Below are 25,321 nucleotides of genomic sequence, written 5' to 3'. Positions count from 1 at the left end.
ATTTTAAACTAGCACTGAAACTGACTCATTATCAACAATACAAAGAAGCTAGTTGAAATAAAGCAGCCTAAGTATTGCGGTCTTTTATTGTTTGTTTTTTTTTTAAGTGTCATGACATAGGTGGTAACATGCCTTTCAGAAAATCTTAATGAAATAACTTAAATTCTTCATGGTGTATTTGACAATTTAAAGCAAACAGCCACAACAAATTAGAAAAGAAGAAAACTTACACAATCCCAGAAAATTTACATTACTGAAACACTTCTTGGATGCGGACAAGACTTATTCTCCTAGGACCCACATATCATTCTAAGACACTAACAAAGTAATATAGCTTTCTCTCTCCACTAGGAAATTTAGTGAAAAGAGGAAAACTTTACACATCACAGCTGCAAAAACCAGACTGCTTCAGGCAGTGTAGATAAGCTGGAAGGTAGCAGGAGAAGGGGGGAACCTGGTCTGAACTTTACTATGGAAAGAGAAAAAAAAAATTGAATCCCTCAAAGTTACCCATGCAATCTGACTTTACTTGTAGCAGCAGGCAGTTTATATCTTTTTAAGACACATTTTAAATGGAACATAAAGCAAATTTACTCTTCCAATTTATTTAAAAGTTACTATACTTGCAACCTATTTCCAAATAAAATTAGGTAATATATGTGCTCTCCTTGTGACTGAAATTTAATCCAAATAACTAAATGCCATAAGAAAGGAAATAATTAAACAAAAAGAATAAGCTTAAGATAAACGGGAAAATCTCATTTTAAAAACTGTCATTTAAAAAATTTGTTTTCTAGTAAAAAATAATTTGTCTCTAGAGTATTGCTAAACAAGAAAACATTTCAGGTTTTCTGACTACAGAAAATGACTCCCTGATGATACAGGAGAAGAATCAGCAAACTACACACTACAAGCCAAATCCATCCTGCCATCTGTTTTGTAAGGAAATAAGTTTTAGTGGAACACAGGCATACTCATTAATTTGTATATTACTGATGGCTGCTTTCACACAACAGCCAAGTTGAGTAGATGCTGTTAGCAAAGACTAAATTATTTACCTGCACCTTCTAATTACTTATGGAAAAAGTTTGTTGACCCTTGATCTAAAAGAATCTCTAGATCAGTGGTTCTCAATGGAAGTACTATTGGCATTTAGGATGGAGTTGTCCTTTGCTGTGTAGAATAGTCAGCCAGCACTTCTAGTCCCCAACAGGATTGTCTCCCTTATCCCAATCATATGACAGAAAGTTTTCATTTCAAACATTCCCTGTTGACAGCATCACCAATTTGGAATAACACACACAGACCAAATCCAGCCAAGAGAAGTTTTTGTTGGATCACATATACTTTTTTCAAATATATGAGTCTAAATTCCTTTAGAGCAAGATCAGCAAACCCCTTTCTCTGGAAAATTAAGGTAAAACTATATGGCCAGGGCCTCAAATATTTACTATCTGGCCTTTTACAGAAAAAGTTTGCCAACATCTGCTTTACAAGGTTCCCAGTATTACCTATTTGATTATACCCAATTATTTTATTTATATAAACTGCTTGGCCTCTGTAGACATTAGAGTTTGAGACCCATGCACAAGTCAACCTCTCCTGCTTTCTATAATGTCGCTAATAATAAGTATAATTGAATCATCAGGTGTAGGGTTTTAAGCATTCCCAAGAGAAAAAGTAAAATTCCACACGACACATAAATATTCATTTTATGCTTTAGACATACAGTGTCTAAAGATCTGGAATAAGTTTAATTTTACATTACTTAATTTGAATTTCTTATTAAGACTATAAATATGAGGAATATCTAAACAGTTTTAAGCATCGAATGTTTGATGGTCATTTCTAATAAGAAAAATCACCATAGGAAAAAAATGTATGTTGAACAACACTGCTAAAATGTTTCAAATCAAATGAAAATGTACAGGTAAAAGAGTAAAAGGTCCATAAGAACAATTCATTGATTCATACTTACTCCTTCATTTCTTTGGATGGAGAATTACACGTAGGAAGGAACGCTGCTGGGCTACTTAATTTATCCAGCGTGCACGCTGTTCCTATGGCTCGTACCACTAACCCAGATTCACCTTCCAGATCAAAACACTGTAAGTATCCGACAACTGCATTTCCTCTCATTTCAAGTACTTTCAAGCCAATCTTCCTCTGCAGTTCACCTACAAAAGAGGAAGAAAACATTCTGTTTCATAATATAAAACTAGATATGATAGTAATAAAAAAAAGAGTTGAAAAAATCATAGATATTTTAGAACTTGAAGGAAACCTAAAGATTATTTGGTTAATACGCCTACTTTCAGGGAAGTAAGATATTATTAGCTACATTTTATAGATGTGGCAGGTAAGCTTCACTCATTCATACATTAATTTACCAAATAATTTCTGGTTGTGTACTGTGTGCTTGGCATTCCTCCTTCTACGTACTAGAGTTCAGATATGGGGACAAACTAGAAAGATATAGCCCCAAATCTGGTGGAGTTTACAAAATGGTGGAAGAAACAGAAAAAAAACAGGTAAACAAATATAAGTATTAAATATAACAGATACTACATAGCAACATAATAGTCTAATATAATGTATACTACAACTTATACAATATTACATATCATTTACTATGCATATGTAGAATGTAACAGTTATATATTTAATATATTAAAAATGTACTATTAAATGAATATAACCTATTTATACTTATTTATAAATATCAATATAATTTAATATTAAATTAAGTATAAATATATTTGTATTTTCAATTTAAAATATATATTATATATAAATATAATCTTTATACTGACTTATTGTCTGAAATATGTGTGTACACAAAAATATGGATTTTAGATGATAAATACATTCTTCAAAGAAATATAAAGAAAAGTAATTAAGAATGGCAGGGAGGTGTAGAAGGAGCCACAAATAGAGAAGGACTATGAAAAAACAACATTTGAACAAAAAGCATTAGAGCAATTACCTAAACTATGATTACAAATAAATGCTAGAGAGAGAAAAACTAGAACCCATTTCCTACTTCCTTGCTCAGGGCACTTTCCACTATGCCATTTCATGAGCACAATATCCTTTTATTACCTAGTGAAGAAGGAATCATAAGCTTCTGATTCAGATTTATTCTTGTTACAGGATGGCAACGTAATGTGTGTTCAGGAGGATGGGGCCAGGGGTAGAGAATCAGTCACTTACAATTTACGATCTTCACTGTAAAATTTCATAGCATGTCAAAAGGAAGTGAAAATATTTGAAGTATAAAGTCAATCAGTAATGAAGTTTTTTTTTTAAATACCTGACATTAAAGAAATGAGTCTCTGTCTGGCCTCATTTGATGCCCTTGGTGTGCGAATTCGATCAATCCATTGATATTCTGGATCTTCATTGACCACAAGTTCTTCTACAAAGCCATGAATTATTACAGCTCTATAGCACTTTGGAATAGATGTTGCTGTTAAAAGAAACTATCTATTATGCTTCTATTTATCAAAAGGTTAAACTCAATTTCTTAAAAATGTACAACTAAGTTCTTACCTTTTGGATATATAGCACAAGAACATCTTTTTACAACAATAATCTCAATGTAATTATAATAATACTTCTAATCAAATAGTCTTCTTTTAAGTTCCATTTTATTCTTAGAAATAATCATTTTCTTTCATGAGACCTCTCACCTCTCTCATGAAGCATACTCGATATAAACTGTATTTGTATAATTTAGAAACCATCAATGGACTTCTTAAACAGCATTGAATACAAAGTTCAAAAAAACAAAGTCGGCTAGCTGATTGTTACATAAATAGGTAGAAAGTAGGTATGAATACAAAAAACTTATTCAAAGCCCTTTGAAAAAGTTCTGTATACCACACTGCAGCCTCAAAAATCAAATCATTACCTTTCTGACATAATCTGAGGAATCACAGAGCCCTGAAGTTTCTAATAATCCATGGTCATGTGGTTAACTGGTTCAGCACTCGCTATACCATTTAACACGCCCATTTAATACGCTGGACAACAAATGTCATTGGAATTTAAGTAAGATCTTGTCAGAATCAAAAAGGGGAGAACCTGAGAACATCTACATCAAACTAGCCTCTATGCACCTTGAAGCTAATTCAACTACTTAGGAGTTTGTAACTCTATTAATCCAGACTGGCTATGAATTACCTAAATGTGCCCGATTCCAATTCATATTGCATGGTTTTCATGGTGCTCCATTCCTGTAGACGCCTATGCAATTTTGGATAACACCAGTGCTTGGCTATAGTGCTCTGCTCCTATCTTTCAGTGTCTTGTATTAGAGTAAAATACTACTGGATTTTTCTTTTTTTCCTTTTTACAATTATACAAAGTTTAATATAGTCATATCTTTTACATGTTTGACAAAAGTAACTTGTTTTAACTTATGGAATTTCATCGGCAATAAAATATTAATTTCTGTGAAAATAGTAAAGCAAATACGTGAAAATTATTTCTGAGCTTGTTTTTCATAGATGGACCTATTGGTACAAGGGTAAAATCTGCATTAGATGAGTGGCTGCAAGGTCTCCCATAAGTTCATGTCCAACAATTACGCTTTTTAAAGCCACTGGAGACTTCTGCAAGATACACACACATCCATTTACCACAAATGGCTCCACATCTGAGTTGTCTAGTTTCAGACAGCCTGTGTGAATGAAGTCTGAGAGTATGGAACTTGTTTCCATTGACTGAGAAAGTACAAGTCCTTCTCCCTCTACGTTATTGCTAACTATTGACAACCAGCTGACATCAAGGCAGCATAGGCTATGTTTCAGATGCGGTGCATCACCTGTTCTATACTACAATTTTTTATAATATACTTATGCATATATAGTTCAATAAAGAGTGATTTTCTTTCCACATGAGGCCTAGTTGAACTGTGGACTCTTCCTGTTCACCATACAGGATAGCCTGGTTCAGGTTTATTCCCTTGTTTGGTTTTGAGTTAAGACTATCTAATAAATGTTATCGCATTTTGTCTTCCCAGATAAAAGTCATCCAGATCTAGAAAACTTCTCTAAGATGAATTAATTTGTAGCATTCCAGCAAAAACATTCCACCTATATTTTTAATTTTGTTTCCACTCATTCTAAAGTATCTGGATTTTCTTCTCAGGTAGAGAGCTCTAACAATCAATTCTCTACCTTTAGGCCCAATATTATAAAACATAATGTTTAAGTATATGAGATTAAGTTGTTTCATTAATATATGGATTCTCCTTTAAGATTCTGAAAAGAATCCAAAAATCTTCACCTGTTACTCTTTCTAGTAACTGTTACTGGCGATGTTTAATGTTATTCCTTCTAATCACGCTGGAAGGTAGGCCAGAGTGGAGGCTGGAGTAGCAGCAGGTGAAAGGGCACGAGTGGGAAAAGGCCACAGTGGCATTGTCATGAAAATCACTAGCACGTGTGCCCCAATAAATTTCCTAACAAAAATTTCTATGAACTTGGAAAAAAATAGATATCATTACTTTAAACTGAGATAAATAGTCCCCAGAGCTACAGCAATTGTTTCTGAAAAATTAACGATTTTCTCTTTGGCATTAAAACCAAAGTACAATAGGTTTTCCACTAACCTTCTAAAATATTAATTTGATTTCTCGAATTTATTAATTATTAAATTTCCTGTTAAATGAGTAATAAAATGTATTTACTTACTGCAAAAGAATTTGACTCCACATGACGATTGCCTAAATCGATTTAAATCATTGAAGAGGTCTACTTTGACAACTACATTGATTTCTCCACGGATACCTATAATTTCAAAAGGAAAATAAAGTATAATTAAGTAACCAAATAAATGCCAATTAATGATTTTAAAATAATATATCAATCATAATAGCAATGCTAACTTTCTTATTTTCATTCTATGTATTTTAATTAAATTTTCTGAAGAACATGTATGTATTAAAGAATGAATAATTTTCATTTTTACCACTAGTCTCTATTTGAACCAATCTAACTAGAAAGAATCCTATTTAAATTGACGGCGATAATATCTGCCAAGTATTGATAATGTTCTAAAATGTTTTACAAGTAGTATCTTACAGTGCTTACAACAACCTGGTGAGGTAATTTCTGTAGTATTATTATCCTCATTTTATAGAGAAAGAAGCTATAATTTAATAAAAGTTAAATAATTTGCATAGTGTCAATAGCTAATAAGTGGTGAAGCCAAGATTAAAAGTCAGATCTTTATTATTACCCCAGAGTAAATGCTCTTAACAACTAATGTAAGAATCTGAGTTAATACAAAGAAATTTCATTCTTTCCGATGAATATACAGTAATAAGTTAAGAAATTCTACAAAAAAGGGTTTTTCAGAAAATGCTCTAAAAAAAAAAAAAAATGACCCAGCTCCTATCTCTAAACATTTATTAAGGTAAATATTTTTACTTGACTATCCTGCCTTCCTGTCAAATTCATACTTATGGTGGAATAACTTCTAAGAAGACTTGCTCATTTATTTACCAAGGGAAATAATAAGAGATTATGTTCCTAACAAAGGGCCCACATATTAAATGAATTAAAAATAATATTTAATATAATGTTTGAAAAATCTGTTCATTCATATAGCTACTGCCTTAATCCAAGCTCAGATTCTCCAGTGACTTTTTTTTAATGGTAATAAAACATTCGACTGAATCTTATTTCCTGATTACAAAGATAAGCATTCTAGAAACTACAGAATAAGCAAAAGAGCGCATAGAGGAAAAGCAGGATTATAGTCCAGAAATAAAACTATCTAATGATAAGCATTTTATCGTATATTCTGCTAATTTATCCAATGATAACACATATATGCAATTCTTTTATTTCTAAATAAATTTGGGATCATCCTATAATAATGTTTTGCAATTCATAATACATCATGCACATTTTCGTATGCCACTGTATTCTGAAAACCTGCTTTTTGTTCTGGCTGTGCAACTATGGTCTCTATATGCTCTAAATTATTTAAGTAAATGCTGTTTTCCAATTTGTTTTACCAATTAAACATTAGTAAATAATAGAATACAAATAACATACATTACAATAACAAATAACATATACATACCTATGTAATAAACATAAATAAATCTAAGCAAATATATTTTTTACAAAAAATGACCACCAATGGAATTGCCAGGTCAAAAATGTAAAATAAGCAAAAAGATGCAATGTTGCAGATAGAAGCATGTGCCATTTCCTTATGGGTTCATTTACCATTCTAAAGAGACAGCGTATTTCTAGGCCAGGAGTTCTCAAACTTTTTGATCGTAGGACCCCTTTAAATCTTAAATATTAGTGAAGACCTCAAAGGGTTTTTGTTTATGTGGCTCATATCTATCAATATTTACCACATTACAAATTAAAACTGAGAATTAAAAAAATATTTACTTATTACTGCATTTAAAGTAATAAATATGTTAATGTAAAGAATATTTTAATGAAAATAACTATATTTTGAAAAACAAAAAAGTTAATAAGAGTGGCACTGTGTTGCAACTTTGCAAATCTCTATAATGTCTAGCTTAATGAAATACAGTTTGAAAATATGTTATAGGTACTGAGTATGAATGAGATGATTTTTAAATAACGCATTTACTATATTATACCAATTTAACTTAGAAAATTATGTTTCAAATCATGTTCAGAAAAGTGACAATTCTACCAACAATACTTTACTACTACATCTAAAAAGAAAACATCTTTTAGAAATATATATTTTAAAACCACCAAGTAGAGCACAGAAGTCTTTAAGGATGATTTATTTTCTTAAAATATACTCCTTACCATGTATGGTATCATAAATTGGAAACCATCCTGAGATGACTGTTGCAGCTTCACTGTAGAGTAAAGGATCGATATCAATGTACACTTTACCAATGGCATCATTTGCACTGTAAGTATCATGGTCAAGAACTGTGATTTGTAAAGGTTCATCTTGTAAATCTTCATCATCCACCTAAAAATATAACTTAAAATTAAATCTTATAACTTAAAAATCTTCATTACCATGTATATAGAGAGAGCAAATGTAAAAGATTATTTATTTCTGAAAAAAAGGTCCAATTAACAAGCAAACAAAAAGTTGTAACTCCTGTGCCAAAGAGAGAGACTACAATGGAGATGCAATGGACTGAATGTCCCCCCGAAATTCGATGCTGACACCCTAATCCCTAATATGATATTTGGAGATGGGGCCTTTGGGAGCCCTTATTAATGGGATTAGTACCTTTATAAGTAGAAACAGGGAGAGATAATCTCTCCCTACCATAGAAGGACACAACAAGAAAATGGCCATCTACAAACCCAACCATGGTGATACCCTTGGACTTCCCAGCATGCAGAACTGTGAGAAATAAAACACTGTTGTTTAAGACACCTAGTCTATGGTATTCTGCTACAGCAGCCCAAACTAAGACAAAAAACAAGGCAAAAAAAGACTTCTTCCTCACAGAAGACATACATTCACTATTTTAACTGCCATCCTCTAGACACCATACCATCCTATAATTTCCAGTAATCCTCATCAAATATAGTGGTTAGACAGAACACAATAGGTAATAATAAGACTAGGATATAATACAAAAGGATTATTATAACTGAAGTCTATTTTTTAAATGCAGTCTATGAATGTCTGTCGTTACAGCAGACATCCATACTGCTAATTAAGATTGAGTTTGTGGTTAAACGCTCTATACTTTCATTATATACTCTTTGGTCAAGTGTTATCCCTGCAATCCTTATATTTTGGTTCAATTTTTAAATTTAATTATGAATATTATGCATTTCTCCAACCTCTGAAGATTATTCTAAGAATTGAAATACATGAAAGAATTATTGTTGCTATCATTTATATGATAATGTGAGTGGATGGTTTGTTCTAAAAAAAAAGAGGGTCTTTATAAGAAAGAAATAATTAAAATTTATAGATCGAATTGTATAATGTCTTGAATTTGCCTTAAAATGTCCCCTTCTCCCCCACCAAAAATGGGGCATTGGATAACAAATAAAACAAGAACAGAATATAGACAATTTAGGTAGGTAAAGGTAGGTGACAAACAGGTAGGTCAATATACTAATCTACTTTTGTGCATATTTGAAAATTTCCATAATGAAAGGTTAAAATATAATAATCATTTTGAATTCCAATCCATTCTGAATTATCAATGTTATCAATGGCATTTTCTCTATCACTAATGCATTAGCTATATATTTACAAAAGGTGAAGAGTCACAAACTAAGCCATTAACCATCCTTCCAAAGACAACCCTTCGATTTCTAACTAACCGTTAACAACATTTTTGTGTACACTGATTTATCCACCTAAACATTCACCTTATCTATCATCTTGTCTCAGGGGACCCTAAGGTATCCCTTCCCTTACTTTATAGGGCTCCATATTAACTAGGTGACTAGAAAATAGTTCATGAGATGTGTGGATGTGTGTGTGTGTGTGTGTGTGTGTGTGTAAAATAGTATGCATTGGAATAGAGACGTTCAGGAGTTAATTTTAATTAAGACTTTCTCAGAAATGTTTTAAGTGTTTAAGATATTTGGTCTTCAGCCTGGCTCACAACTCCCCAAATCCTTGGAATTTCCTAAGTGTTAAGAATGATATAAAGCATCTTTTGTTACGTTAATGATACCACTCAAGGGTGGGAACTAGTTGCCAGGAGAACCAACCACATGATTAGAGGTTTGGAACTTTCAGTCCCAAACCCCCAACTCTGGGGAGGGAAGAAGGGCAAGTGATTGAATTCAATTGCCAATGACCAACGACTTAGTCAATCATGACTATGAAATGAAGTGTCCATAAAAACCGAGGAGGAGAGCTTGCTGGTCCTTTTTCAAAGAGTTTATGTGCTGGAGAAGAAGAATGCTTCCACATGTTACCATGCCACTATGCTGGGCAAAGTAATCCAACCCAAGGAGAGGGAGTGGTGGGAACCTGCAATATGTAGCAAACCAGTCAGAAGCACAACTAAGAGCCTTGCACTAGCATCTGAAGTGGAGGGTAGTCTTATGGGACTGAGCCCTGTATCTGTGGAATCAGATGCTATCTCCAGGTATACAGAGTCAGAATTGAGTTGAATTCTCAGATACCCTAGGCTTGCACTAGCATCTGAAGTGGAGGGTAGTCTTATGGGACTGAGCCCTATATCTGTGGAATCAGATGCTATCTATCTCCAAGTAGACAGAGTCAGAATTGAGTTGAATTCTCAGATACCCTGCTGGTGTTCAGAATTGTTTGTTGATGTTGGGGGAACTCCCACCCCACATTGGAATTAGATTCAGGAACCCTATTCGGTGGGAAAAACTTCTCAGTCAGGGTTTGCTCAGCTAAAATGTAAATGTTAACTCACAGCCACTCCTGCCCTATCCTTATTCCAGCTCCTTCCAGCCTAGAACACAGATATAATTACTGAAACTCCAGCTGCTCACCTGGAGGCAGGCTACAGTGACCTTGAGTATGGAAGCCACAGGCTACTGGATGACAGAGGAGAAAGAAGGAACCCAGGTCCCAAATGACTCCATGGAGCTACTAAAATACCCTGACACTGCCTGGCTCGATATTTTGTTTACATGAAAGAAAACTAAACATCTATTTTATTTGAAAGTTCATGACATATATAACTGTAATTTACAACTGATACAATATTTAAAAAGGAGTGTATAATTAATTGTAACTACAAACACAAAGTTTAAGGACACATTTCAATCTATACTTTTATTAGGAGTACTAGCCAAAAAAGTAAAATTAGTAAATTATAAGAGGAATGGCTAGTAACTTGACTTACTAAATCTCATTAATATTACAAAAACCCCTTATTCCAGAAAAGTACAAATATATTATTTTTTGAAGTTATCTAAGCTACTTGAGTACGTTGTACCTTTAAACATTACCAGTATTGAGTCGACATAATGAAATATCCGTTTTCTTAAATATTAATGTCATAGTATATGAAAATGACTAATACATAAAGCCTGCCTGCTTCTACCATTCCCAAAATGATGTAATTGACCAAGACCATTTGTTTCTAATCATTTCTGGGTTATGAGAAAAAAGGAAAAATCATCCAAATGATTGTGGATGAAAAAGGTTTCTATAATATAACCGACAAGTCCAGTGAGGAAAGTAATCTCATAGAGCAATCTGATTAGAAATTCCTAACTGGGCAGGTCATGGTGGGAAGTCACGCCCCAGGCACATAACTATTTTAATAAAAGGTTTACTTTGCTTTAAGCAAGCCCTGTCCACTATTCTCGTGCATCAACATTTCTTATGTAAACATGAAGATATGTAAGTATTTTAATGTTTTTCTAGGGTAATGAAGATGCACTTTGCAATTCTAATTCCATCTGAAATCACATAAGCAAGTTACTCTAAATACTTTCTCCGACTCACATATTCCACATTTTGACCTTAATAAGATAGTTTGAAAGGACACAACGGATTTAGTACATGTGCAATACTGGATCTTTCAAAATATGTAATGTCATTTTGAAAATAACTAAAAAAAATCTACGTATACACAAAAGAAAACAAGAAAGGAATCAAAATACCTCATGACAAAAAAAATCAACACAAAAGAAAAAACACAGTTGAAGGAGTAATACGTCCTGATTTCACAACTTACTGCAAAGTTAACCAACAGTATAGTAAAGGCATAAGTATAGACATATAGACCAACGGAATAAATAGAAGAGTTTAGAAATTAACCCATAATTCTATGTCCAACTGACTTTTAACAAGGGCACTGAGACCATTCAATGAAAAAACTATCTCTTCAACAAATGGTACTGAAACAATTGGATCTCCACATGCAAAAGAATGAAGCTGTATCCTAATCTCAGATCATTACAAAAATTAACCAAAAATGAATGAACACTTAAATATAAGAGCTATCCTCCTCTAAGGAGAAAACATAAGGGTAAATCTTCATGACCCCAAATTTGGCAATGGATTCTCTGGTTTGACATCAAAAGCATTTGCAACAAAAGAAAAAGATACATTGGCTTTCATCAAAATTAAAAACTTTTGTGCATCAAAAGAAATTATCAAGAAGGTGAAAAGACAATTTACTAAATGTGAAAAAATATTTGCCAATCATATTTGAGTTTAATATTCAGAATATAAAAAAAACTACTACTCAATAAGAAAAAATAAACAACCCAACTTAAAAATGGGCAGAGGATTTGAACAATTTTACAAGAAGATGTACAAATGGTCAATAAGCACATTAAAAGATGCCCAACACTATTAGTAATTAGGAAAATGCAAATCAAAACCAATGAGATACCACCTCATTTCTATATTCTTCATATTAAGCTGGTCACCAAGTCCTATGAAGTCTACCTGCATAACCTAAATATCTTCTTCAGGGGGTTAAAATATGAGGAGATAGTTCAAAGTAAAAGAAATACAAATGGCCCTCATCCATAAGAAATCATAAGTTACCTCATTCATAATAAAAATGTACATTAAAATTATACTGACTATCACTTCAGACCTACTAGGATGGCTTACATTTAAAAAAAAAAAAAGTAAAATAACACGTATTGACAAAGATATGAAAAAACTGGAACACTCATAGATGCTGGTGGGAATGTTAAAATGGCAGAGCCACTGTGGAAAACAGTTTGGCACTTCCTCAAAAAGCTAAACACGGAATTTACCAGATGATCCAGCCATTTCGCCTAAAAGAAATGAAAATAGAGACTCAAACAGATACTGTACACTAATGCTCACTGCAGCATTATTCACAATAGACAAAAGGCAGAAACAACCCAAGTATCTATCAACGGATAAAAAAAGATAAACAAGATGTGGTATATATAAACAGTGGAATACTATTTGGCCACAAAAAAGAATAAAATTCTAATAGGTGCTACACCATGGATAAACCTTGAAAACATATGCTAAGTGAAAGAAGACATAAAAGGACAAATATTTATGATTCCATTTATATGAAACAGGCAAATTCATAGACACAGAAAGCAGATTAGAGGTTACCAGGGGCTAGAGAGAGGAAGAAATGGGAAGTGATTGCTGAATGAGGAAAGTTTCTCTTTGAAGTGATAAATTTTTGGAAGCAGTGGTGATGTCTGTATAACACTGTGACTGTACACTTTAAAATGGCAATATTTATGATTTTTTACCACAATTAAAAAAAAATTTAATCTGTACATTATTCTTAAGTAATTTCTGGTACATGGTAATATTCAAAGAAAATTACTATAATAATATAATCCTTTTTTAATCTAGGTTCTCCTATTCATATTCATATATTCTATTTTCTTAACTAATATTTTTTAAAAACTCAATATTCCTAGGAAACATGTCTATGGTGTGGGAAAACCACCATACCTGAAATAAAAGGTATCTGCTGTCTTTCCTGGGGAAAACGGTCACCTCAAAAAAAAACACACACAAAAATGCTGACATTTAAAAACTTACCTCAAATTTAAACCATTCTGAGTTCCACTGAGGGTTGAGGGACTTGAGACAGACATCTGTTTTAAAGGTGGTATTACCAAATTTTACCTAAAAACAAATAAGAAACAATTAAAATATAAATATCGAAAACGTGAGGGGTGGCTCCATAGAGTAGTGGTTAGCACATCTGCTTTACATCCAGAAGGTCCCGGGTTTGCGCCCCAGGTAGAGCTACGGACCATACTCAGGGTGCGCCAGGTCCCCTAGCACACAGCCTGTGTCAGACCCCAGCATGTGTCAGGCCCTGGGTGCATGCCCTGAGCCTGTGGGAGGAGATGCCCTGCCTTCAGAGATCTAATTCTTAAGGGAGGGAATTAAAGAGGGTTTGGGGGGCGGGGGGGGGGGGTGAGAAATGTGAATAAAAACAAAATCTAATATCAGCCAAGCAATGGGAGGATTAACTCTGGAAGGGGAAAAAGAAAACTATCCCTGAGGCTGAGTAAAAGAAAGTATAAATGGGTCCAGGTAAGTTTACAAACTACACGTGGAACAAGGAATTACCCACCATTCTGCTTGAATAGCTCTACAGGGGAATCAGAAACACAGACCACTATGTCAGTATGGAGTAAGGAATCAGTATGGCCTTCACTAAACATGGCTTAGACAACAGGTAAAGATTTAAGGGCAAAGAACGAGCAAAGATAAAATCAGAAGGTAAAAGGCCAGCTTTCTCTTAACATCTCAGCAAGGGAATCCAGAACTACAACCCATTATTATAAGAAATCAGTAATATATCCTTGTGTTTTCTAGCCTCCCCCTATTTATTTTTTTAATTCCTTATCTGTGCACACACAGTGATCAGCATTAAACTATGGCTAATAAGGGTTTTATGTTCCTATCTTTAGGGATAATGAAAGGGGTTAGATGGAGAGATTAACTTATTTCACAGCCAATAGTAGCAAACACTAAATCGCAAAGATCCAAAAATAAAAAAGGAAATGAAGAAGGCGGAAAGCAGGCTAGATCCCTAGGATTTGCTTCCAGTCAAGAATGGAGACTGTGAAACGTCAGACTGGATTTGAGAAGTGGTCCAGAAGTTTCAGAGCAAAACAGCTAGGCAACTGTTTCCCAGATTGCCTCACCTTTCTTAAATTTGATCTTGTCAAGTCTTCCCTAATCCTATCAGGTCTGACCGTTAAGTACTTTCTTAACCTCAGGATTGACTAAGGGGTTTCCCCTTTATCACAATACCCAGCACAGAGTTTTGCACACTGCAGATACTTATGAAATGTTGGCTCGTTCAGATAATCTATGAAATCTCCTTTCTTTTTTTTTTTTTTTTACCTACAATCCTATTTTTGGTATTAGAATACTTGTAGATATTAATGATTAATCAGTCCAGGAAATATTCTAAAACTGATATATCCAAAACCATAACTATTTTTATCTTCTGTATATTTTCCTATTTTATCCTTCAATTTGAATTACTGGTAATGATACCAACCACGTGGTACCTAATTAGTTTGGTTAGAGGGTAGAAAAGGTTTTAAAAAATTACTCAGGAATAACAACTTCTTGCATGATAAGGAGTACGACAAAATCGAAGATAAAAAAAAAAAACTGAGAAAAAGTATTTACCAAATATGTCACAGAGATAATTTACTCAATTTTTAACAAGTTCCTACAAATAAGAAAAAGATCAACAGACCAACAGAAAAATGAGTAAAGGACATAAACACAATTCAAAGATATGGAAATACAGATGCCTTAAATACGTCAAGAAATGATCAACCTCACACTAAGATATGTGCAAACTAAACCAGCATTTTTACTTAGCAGTTTGGCAAAAATCAAAAAGTTTGAAAACAGTGTTAGCGAGGTACTCTCATACTCTTGTTGATCTGAGGGTAAATAAGAACAATTTCTACAGAATACAATTTGACAATATATATCAAAATATTAAAGGTCTTTCTTTACCCTTTAAGTTCACACAGAAGTATGCAGTGTACAGAAGGAACGTGATAATAGCAAAAGACTGTCCTTCAGCTTGGAAATGGTTAAATATTGGTAAAACCACATGGTGCAGTCCTAAATAGAAGAATCAAGCAGTTCTATAAACCGCGGTATGGAACAATGTCCAAGATACATCTTTCTACTGCAGAACAGTGTATATGGCATAATTCATATAAATAACAAAACGTTATAAGGCATATAATATATGCCTATACATGCACAGATTATTTCTAGAAGGATATATAAGAAATGTTAACAGTGGCGACTACAAAGAACAGATTACTTAAGGGAAAGGCAATGAGAGGCTGACTTACTCTGTACCTTTTGAATTTTCAACCATGCACATATGTTACCTATTTTGTAAATGTATTATTTTAAAATTCAAAAACACCCAAAACTAAAATAAAATCCAAATGGCAAAAACTTTAAATTGATTCGAATTACAGAACTCTGGACCCACTTCCAGGAATTTATCCTAAAGAAGCACTTTCCCATAAGGTCTCCTCCCAAAAAATACACAAAAATTTAAATAGTCGTTCAACAGGAAAATGACTGAATAAATCACTAAAGAATCCTGGTAAAGAATGGAGTCAATTATATGACTATTATGGAAAAATGTCAACGACATAACTGAAAAAAACAGATCAAGTAGTAGAAAATATATGACAGCAATTATCTCTCTAGAAGGGACAGACAGGGTGTAAGCAATACAGTACAGTGTAGTAAGTAAAAATTAACGGGCTTTCAAGTTTCACTTCTGGGTATTCAAATATTTTGAAATGGGAACTATTCATGTACTACTTGCGTAATTTTTTTAATTTTAAATCACAAATGTTAAAGAAACGAAACTTAATGGGGAAAAAGAAATCCAGGAAAAACACAGGTTACTGCCCATTTACTAATTTAATTTTCATTACATTTCAATATTCAAAAGAAATATTTAATGTTTAATTTACCTAAAAACTGTTTTATTTGAAGCTAAATGTTGTCAGGATTTATAAAAATGTTCAAAACCATTCAAAAGCCAAATGTAATTAAGGATTTTGGCTCAATTGCCAAAAATAGCATATTTCTTAAGTTACAATTTAAAGCCCCCATCAATTTTGTTCCACCATACTATAGTGCTATGTTGCACTTTTTTTTGCTTTTTTTTTTTGGTCAACTGTCCATTCTAGATATAGTAAAGATTTGAGGATAATATGAGGATAATGCAGTCCTCACACTGCATTAAACATACAAAAAACAAGATTTTAGAAAAAGGTTAGAGTGCAAATTTTGCCAACATTGTGATGATTCCCTTTCTACTAAAGAATCTAGTTCATTAGGTCTTATTTAATTCAAAGATTTTACTATTCCTATTAGCACACAATTATTTTCCTGAGTGCCTTACAACTTTATTAAAGAACATCAGGGATTTTAATGAGATTCCCTAATAAAGTAAAAGCATTCTCTTTCCCCAATCATTAGCTAGATTATCTTGTGAAAGTTATTTAATCTGCTATTTAAGGCTGCTTCTACCCCTGAAAAGGGTGGTTTGCTACGAGCATTATATGAGAAAATGCAAGCAGGGACCTAGCAAAACGTAAGACCTAGAAAATATTCATTTAATATTAATTTATTTTCCTCTCACTGTTCCCTCAAAGGCTCCTGGATAAACATAAATGATAATGTAGTTTAGCAGAACAGTTTGTAACATGCATGTTAATAAAGATAAAACATATATTCATTCTTTGACCTTTTAATATAAGACTAAGGCCTCTTTGAGTAGAGGTTCATTCTTTAGAGTTCTACATCATCTTTTTTTGCATAAACCACACCCATAATTTATCACCTGTGACTGCCAGTTTGGGTTTCTTTATTAAAAAAGAAAAAAAAATGAACATAGAATCCTAGAATTTTTTTACAATCTTCATCTAGTTTGAGTACTTTTTATTGACTGTATCCATAAGACTTTATATAGCATTATCGACTTAATTTTCACATTTCATCTATTTATATAAGGTTTAAATAAGTTACAATAACATATAAAGTTGGCATAAACAACCACCTCTTGGTAAAGTATGTAGGTCTACTGATTGGAGAAGCAGGCACACAGGTATGCTGGAGAATAATCTAACTATACGGGGTAGTGAAGAACATGCTTATAGAAGGAATGCAGAATACTGTAATGAATTAATGAAGTGTTTAAGAGAATTTCTACTATACAGACTTCTTCCCCTAGCTTTCAGACCACTTGGTAATCTGTATCCCTATCTAACAAGCCAAATTTTATTTCCCATTTCTATTCGACAAGAACCCTCCCTTCAATCACATATGTTCTATCCTGCCTTTTGCTTTTACCAAGTCTGTCCTATTCATCTGAAAGATGTCCCTTTCTCCTCTCTGCCTGTGGAAATTTTACAATCCAAGCCCAGCATAAAGATTTCTCATTACCAGCCCAGGTTTCATCATGTTCCTCTCCTATGAGCTTATATAATAATCATAGTCCACATCATACAATTTATCCCTTTATTATATTATAAACCTTCATTATCCCCTTCTTCCTGCATTAATCTTCCCCTTCCTGCTGGATTATTCCTATTAGCACACAATTATTATCTTCTTATTTTTCAAAAAGTACTAAAAGCTACATACTCCCCCAAATACTAACCTATTTCTCCTCTCCCCTTTGTAGCCTAATTTCTTGAAACAGCTCCCTATTCATATCACTCCTACTTCATCTTCCGTGTACTTTACCCTCTTCAACTAAATGAAGTATAGACGTCACTCCTATAGTCAGGATCATTAACAACCTCGTTATTCCAGCCAGTGATTTCTCTGACCTCTTACTCGGCCTTTCAGTGCCATTTGACAATTAGGAGCTTCCTCTTTCTAGGAACTTCCTCTCTTGCCTTCTAGAACATTACTTTCCTGATTTATTGGCTACCCACTGACAATCGGTTGCATTCCCCCAATCTTCCACATCTAATAAAATTCTTAATGTCAAGTTTTTCAAGGATGCATCCCTCTCCTCTCCCTACCCCTAAGTTAGAAATTTGCAAAAGGGACAGAACCAATTTCTAAGGGAACTACAGAAATTTCTAGGGGTATGTTTGGGACAAGTAGTAGTATTTAGTGAGCAAGGTCAGAGATGTTAGTGTCCTGCAATGCGAGATAGTCCTCATGCCATGACTTTCAAATGTCCCACCAGATAGTTACATGGGTGAAAAATCCACCTAGAATAAGACCTCAGTTTTACAGATAAAAGTATTGTGATAGGATTTTAATATACATAATTGTCAAGAAATACAACCATCGTGTATGTGAAGGAACAAGTCTTTTTCCTGTGAATTGACCATTTTGGAAAATCAGATAGCCAGTGGCAACTAAGGCCTATCAGAGATGCCAAAATTACAAAACTGTCTCACTGTGTTAGGAGCAGTCATACTCATCTGATTTTACACATAGGTGAGGCACTCCCTTATCCTGCATCACTGCTTTATTTTCTCCACATGAGGCACTTCCCTTTTACTTTATCTTTTACTTTACCTTTATGAACTCCCTACTCCCACTAAAACATAAGTTCCATGACTAAAAAAAATTCTGTTTTATTCACTGTTATATCCCCAGCACAACTGTATTATATCCAGTACAATATCTGATCAATACATAGGCTCGAAAATTTTCATACACTCAATGTTATTACTTCATGTTTTCTACTGTGGTCATGAACACGTACTTTCGCACTGAAATACATGTTATAAAATACTTTTATTTCTCTATCATATTATAGCTAGAGCATTATGTTAGGTATTTTTTAATTGTGAGCATAGATAGGTTCTACTAGCTATTATTATTATTATAGCTAGATTTCAAAATACCTGCTATATAAAGGGAATACTGAGTCTCACAGAGTTGAGAAGAACTGGCCTGTGAGCTCGTTTTCAACTCACACCTCTCTTTTGAACGCTGTTAAGGACTTTCTTTCACCTTGACGATTCCAACTCAAGGTCCAAAGACTCCTCAAATCTCACATGCCCAAATGGAATGTGATTCTCCACTCACTCAATAAATCTCTATCAACCCCAAGGAGTCTTGAAAAATTATCCCAATAACTCCAGAAAGCTAAGAGACCCTTTAGTCTCCTTTTCCCTGTTCCCCTACTCCAATCTACCAACAAATCCTCTAGAGTCTGTCTTCAAAGTATGTCTGGAATCCATCCACATTCTTCCATTACCAAAACCATCACCTTGGCCCTCACCATCTCTTTTATGAATGATTATAGACTATCCCAACTATTTGCCTGCTTCAGTTCTTTCCTCTCTTCGTTCATTTATCAGATAGCAACAAAAGTGCTCATCTTGACAACTACTTCCCACTGAATTTAGAAAATCCTATCTCCTAATCAGGGCCTCTGTAAAATTGGCTCCTTGACTAACTCTCCAACTGTATCTTACAATCTCCTCTTCACTTACAACATGCCAGCCACACAGATCTTCTTTCACTTCCTAAAACAACAAATTTCCTCAGGATCTTCCCTCTGCTAAGACTCTTTTCTCTTCCGGCCTCTCTTGCTCCAAACTTCCCTATACACATACATGTCCCCTGAGCAGCTACCAGTTTCATCCAGTAGGTCTGCCTGACACTTCCTCAGAGGCCTCCCCTGATTACTCAACCTTAAGTAGATATTCCCTCTTATGCTCTTCCTATTGTTTTCTTTTATGACACTCATCACACAGATATATTTGTTTTTTTACTTCCTAATGTGTATCTCCCACCAAAATATAAGGTCCATAAAAACAAGAACCAAGTACACTTTGTTCATCATCATATATGCATCAGCTAGACCAGTGACTAGCATGGGCCATGGCAAATAGGAGACACTCAATAACTACTTGTTGAAAGAAGGAATTAATGAGTCAGCCTTAAATCCAACCCTTCTCTCACCAGCAAAAACCATTTGTTACAAAGGCCTGACAATTTTACCTAAGAAATATCCTTCAAATCTTTCTCCTTTAATCCATTCCCACTGCCATTCTAAACGTGCATCTATTGCCTGGATAATTTTACCACCTTCTTAATTGATCTCCTTGACCTATTCTCATCTGTCCAGCCCATCAATAACATTATTATTCAGGTGATCTAGAAAAGAAACAACCTAATATAAACATGATCTTATTTTATTTCTGCTTAAAAAGCTCCTCTGGCTAACTCCCTGCTTACAGAATAAAGGAAACTTTCTTTAGTATAGAAAAGGAGGTTTGGCTCCAAATTACCTTTCCCACCTTATCCCCCAAGACCTCCACTACTCACACATCCTCTTTTACTCTATACACATGCCAAAGTTCCTAAACATACCATGTATCCCATTCTGAGGCTTTAATATTCCCTCTGCCTGGTAAAATCCCATATGTCCTTCAATGCCCAGGTCAAATATCACTTAGAAAGCTTCCCTATACCTTCAGAGACAGAATTAAGTTTCCACATTCTACAACAACATTCATCACCTTGCCTAGAGAGGCAAGATAAGGAGTGATCAAGGTAATAGGCCACAAGGCTACCGAGGTTTACAAGGTTAGGCAACCTTAAGCAAATTATTTACTATAGCTAGGTCTCAGTTACCTCAACAGTAATATGGAATAATAATACAATAGCAAGACTTTTTTGAGAACTAAAAATTAAAAAGTACTTAGCACAGACCTGGCAATAATAAGACTCAATGCATGTTATTAACCGAAACTGTTCAGGCCAGTGTCTGAGCTACCTGAAAGCAAAAACTATGGTTTGGTAACTTGTGTATCCCATTACCTAACATCTGGCCCAAGAACACACTCAGTAACTGTTTCTCAAATGAAAATGAAGTTGAAATCGGGAGCAAAACTGCCATTAAGTTACAGAATCTTTATGGAACATCAAGAATATTTTATACTGAGATGAAATCAGGCTGTATGTTATCATGTATGTATCAACTCTATGCACTAATAGCCCAAAGGATTATTGTTATAATACTCTGGCTCATCACGTCGATTTTTATTACAATTTTCACTTGGCTTCTTTCATACTCTGGGTTTACTTTCCAGGCCCTAGGCTTGTGATAATTTGCACGCGTTGTAAACTAATCATTAGATTTAAAAAGCAATTTTGCAATTTAAATCCATGCCACTTAATTGGCTTCCTACCCCAAGGCACTAAATTACCCTGAAACAGTTCATCAGACCTACCAGTCCATACAAGAGCAGAAAGTGTTAAAGTTGTTTTAGAACTTATACTGATTCAGAAAATACCATACCAAAGAGTGGATCTCCTAGCCTTGTAGGTTTTCAAGTGCCCATAGGGGCTGTGTCTACATTCTTAAACATCTTCATCACTCTAGTCGAAGAGCCACCCCTCCCGAAAAAAGGATGCATGTATGTGTGTGTATTTTGGTAGCTGCGCGGGCCACGCCTTGGGATCTCTGAACTGGCAGGTGGCCTGTTATGAGTCATGACATCAGAGGTCACCCCAACATGCTGGGCAGTAACACCTCCCGGCGAGGCGCATTGTGCCGCGGACAACAGCAAGCCGTGCGCCCATCACATAGGCTGCAATCTCCACAGTGAGCCCTCAAGGGAGAGCTACACAAGCAAGGCACACAGAATTGTCAGAAGGGGAATGAGCTGGGGCCGAGATGGGTTGGATCCTTCACAGGGCTTGGCGCTCCCTGTGTTTGAGGAGCAGGACCTTGCACCAACCTCCACGAAGGCATCAGTCAGGTCACTAGCTCGATCCATCACTGGCAAATGGCGCCCAGCCACGATTTTCACCTTCAGCTTCCCAGGCATCGTCTCGGCTTCGGCCTCTCCTTGGGCTCCTGCAGAAACAAACAAGCGAGTCTGCGCCGAGCGCCGAGCGCCAAGGCGGGCGGGGGAGGAGCGGGAGCCCGAGGGGAGCGGCGCGCACCAGCGGGAGCGCGCGGGTAACTGACAGCGGAGGGCGCGCGAGGGTTCGCCGCGCTGCGGGGCGCCACGCACTCTCGGAGGAGGAAGGGTGCCGTCCCGTGCGGGAACCGAGGCCTCATTCCGGAGAGGCAGCCAGATTGCCCCTGGTGGATTCCTCTGCCCCGGTCCTACAGTGCTGGCCAGAGACGCAAAAGCGAGTCAACATCGCGCTGAGTTTCTGCCGTCGTTACTAGCGTTTCTCCTCCCCCCCCCCAAAAAAATGGCGGCGCTCAGGGCGTGGAGGAAGCATCGATCTTTCGGCGCTCGACCCACTTCACAGAGCCAAAATTAAATTCACAGGGAAAAGGGGGCGGGATGGGCTGGAGGGCAGGGAAATGAGTCGAGCCCTGCATCATCCACCGAGTTGGAGCTGTAGGTTGGTGTGGTGATACTTCCCTGCAGGGAGGCTGGCTTCATCCTCCTGGGGCAAGGGGCAAAACACTGGTGACATCACGGGCCGCTGCCTTCCAAGCAGCAACCCTCAAATTTCCGAAGGGTTGTGACAGCAGCGGAGATAGCTGGAGGAGCAATTTCAATCTGCCTTTAACGACCCTTTAATAATTCATAAAATCATTTTAGCTGGTTTCTACCTAGAAGAGGTGAAGTTTTCGTTTTACATGAAATAGAGTAAGAAATTTTGGGGGAATCTCAGTCAAATAAAGTATTCTATACTACATTTTTTTTTATTCCATCACATACACGTGTGCTGTTTGCAGGGTTACAGATGTTATTATAGCTCTTGGCAAACAAAACAAAACTTTGAAATACAAAGTCACTGCAGAAAGTAGTTTGCCCTGCCCTCATATATCCTCTGTGCTTGATAACCGTCTACAAGCTTGAAGACCTACATTGCTGTCAGGAGTTCAGGACCATATATTTTATATATATACACACACAAACATGTGCTAAAATGCATAATCTTTAGCTCAGACCATCGGTAAAAAAAAAAAAAAAAAAAATGGGGCACACGCAAAGGAGGTAACACAAATCATTCCATACCAAATAAGAAAACAACATTAACAATTCCAGTAGAAAATTATACCACTGGATTCATCAGGAATGGAAAATTCCTAAATGAAGATATCAGGATGATCTTAATTTCAAAAACATTCAACGGGTTAAATTTAGTAATCCAGACAGTGGTGACCCAAAATAATTTTTTCAAGGCAAAAATTATTCCTGAAGAGGAAATATTGTTCACATAAGTGAAAAGTTGAATTCTTCCAAAGAGAAAATAAAGCTTCCTCCAAAAAAAAAAAAAAAAAATCTGAAAGCTAAATCACTGACTTGTTGGACTAGAGAAAACTTTATCCAAACTGATGGAAGAATAGAGGCCCCATGCAAATTTCCTGGATCCACCTGCAGGTTTTTGTGGAGCCTAATTCTACCCTAAAATGCCCTTACCATAGTCTTAAAATCAGGTACACTATCTGGTTAATTTGGGTGCATTTTGGTGGTAGATATAGAATGGCCTTTTTACTAAAAGAATTACTACCAGTTCATTTAAAAAAGAAAAATACCAAAATGTATTTTTAAAAAATTAGAAAAATGAAGTTTATCAACAATGTTAATGGAAAGTAATGCACTGTGTTATAAGATATTGTAAAAAATAATAATTTATACATTGAACAATTAGAGGTTAGCAATCTCAGCCTCTTAATTAGTAGCCTGTAAGGTACTTGGACATACCTGGTGCCTTAGGCATCATCAACAGGAGATTATAATTAAGATACTTCCTGAAGACTTTTTTTGGTAGAATTAAGCCTAACTTCAGTTTGTTTACTAATAATTGTACTAGTTTGTTTTAATTAATGCTGGGAACAATGCTGACTTTTGTAATAAATATCTTATGATCTGGTTTCTGATTATCTTCTTTAGCTTCATAAACTTGCTACTCTTTTTGCATTTTAAATCCCACAATAATAACAAGTATTTACATATATTGAATACCAGCTACTGAATTCAGTGTTTCACAGCTTTTAAGCCGCCCTAAAATCCTGTGAGATAGGAATTATTGGCCTTCATTTTACAGGAGGTAAGAAATTCGAGGCTTTACATAGCTATGATGATACCCAAAGTCATGGAGCTGGTAATGCTGGAGGCAAAATTTATATCTAGACATTGTGATTCTAAGAACTCATGCTCTTTAAAGGCTACTGTAGTTTTCCAATAAACTATGCTTTTCTTCATCTGGGATATCTTTCTCATAGTCATTCTAGCAAACACTTAAGAATTCATAACTCAGCATACCACCCTGTCACCCTTAACGTGCCCTATCCCGTCTGACCTCAGAAGCTAAGCAGGATAGGGCCTGGTTAGTACCAGGAGAACACCTAGGAATACTAGGTGCTGCAGGCGTTTAAAAAAATTCATAACTCAGTTTAAATATTACTTTAATGTCTTCCCTGATCTCCTACCTGGTAACATACTTTCTACTCTCACTACTGTGCTACCACTAAATCTAACACCTCTATTGCACTGTCCCTATACATAATTATCTGTCTTCTTCTCCCTTATTAAACTTAGAGCATCTTGAGGAGAGGACTGTTTCCTACTCATCTCTCAATTCTCAGTTCCTCCCCTGGGCCCTTCATATGAAAAACAAATGCTTATGGAATTATTATGAGTAACAATTAACACTTACATGTTTACTACTTTACTTTCTCTTTCCTGGCTCTCTAAAATATTTCTGTTACTCTCTCTCCACCTCTTCAAGCTTAAACTTTTCAAGGTTGTCTGTATTTGGTGCCTTCTCCTCACCTCACCAGCACTTCTAAAATTATTTCTATCTGACTTTAGCTACCACCACTCTATCAAAACAACTTTCACTAAGGCCATCAATAACCTTTGATTGCTAAATCCAATAGACAATTTTCATTTTACAT

At 35.2% G+C, this 25,321-nt stretch overlaps 1 protein-coding gene and 1 pseudogene across 12 annotated transcripts in view; both read right to left on the bottom strand.

The window, feature by feature from the left end:
- Positions 1 to 22,668, bottom strand: part of C2CD5 (C2 calcium dependent domain containing 5) — an 81,921-nt gene extending 59,253 nt beyond the window's left edge. For 6 of the 12 annotated variants that reach the window (XM_036236889.1, XM_036236893.1, XM_036236891.1 and 3 more), the window contains exons 1-7: positions 22,399 to 22,665; positions 22,191 to 22,309; positions 13,489 to 13,575; positions 7,818 to 7,989; positions 5,700 to 5,795; positions 3,314 to 3,469; positions 1,979 to 2,177 (exon numbers count right to left, since the gene is read on the bottom strand). In XM_036236889.1, the coding sequence (XP_036092782.1) occupies positions 1,979 to 2,177; positions 3,314 to 3,469; positions 5,700 to 5,795; positions 7,818 to 7,989; positions 13,489 to 13,575; positions 22,191 to 22,309; positions 22,399 to 22,516 (947 nt within the window). In that variant the 5' untranslated portion in view covers positions 22,517 to 22,665. Of the gene's footprint in view, positions 1 to 1,978; positions 2,178 to 3,313; positions 3,470 to 5,699; positions 5,796 to 7,817; positions 7,990 to 13,488; positions 13,576 to 22,190; positions 22,310 to 22,398 lie in introns of all 12 variants that reach the window. The other 6 variants (XM_036236895.1, XM_036236897.1, XM_036236898.1 and 3 more) reach the window with 5 other exon arrangements.
- On the bottom strand, positions 3,478 to 5,427 carry LOC118613729 (annotated as a pseudogene).
- Positions 22,669 to 25,321: the final 2,653 nt, after the last annotated feature.

The sequence above is a fragment of the Rousettus aegyptiacus genome, unplaced genomic scaffold (assembly GCF_014176215.1).
Source record: "Rousettus aegyptiacus isolate mRouAeg1 unplaced genomic scaffold, mRouAeg1.p scaffold_m13_p_2, whole genome shotgun sequence".
NCBI lineage: Eukaryota > Metazoa > Chordata > Mammalia > Chiroptera > Pteropodidae > Rousettus > Rousettus aegyptiacus.
The sequence above is the reverse complement of the archived record's forward strand: the minus strand, read 5'-3'. Positions and strand labels throughout refer to the sequence as shown.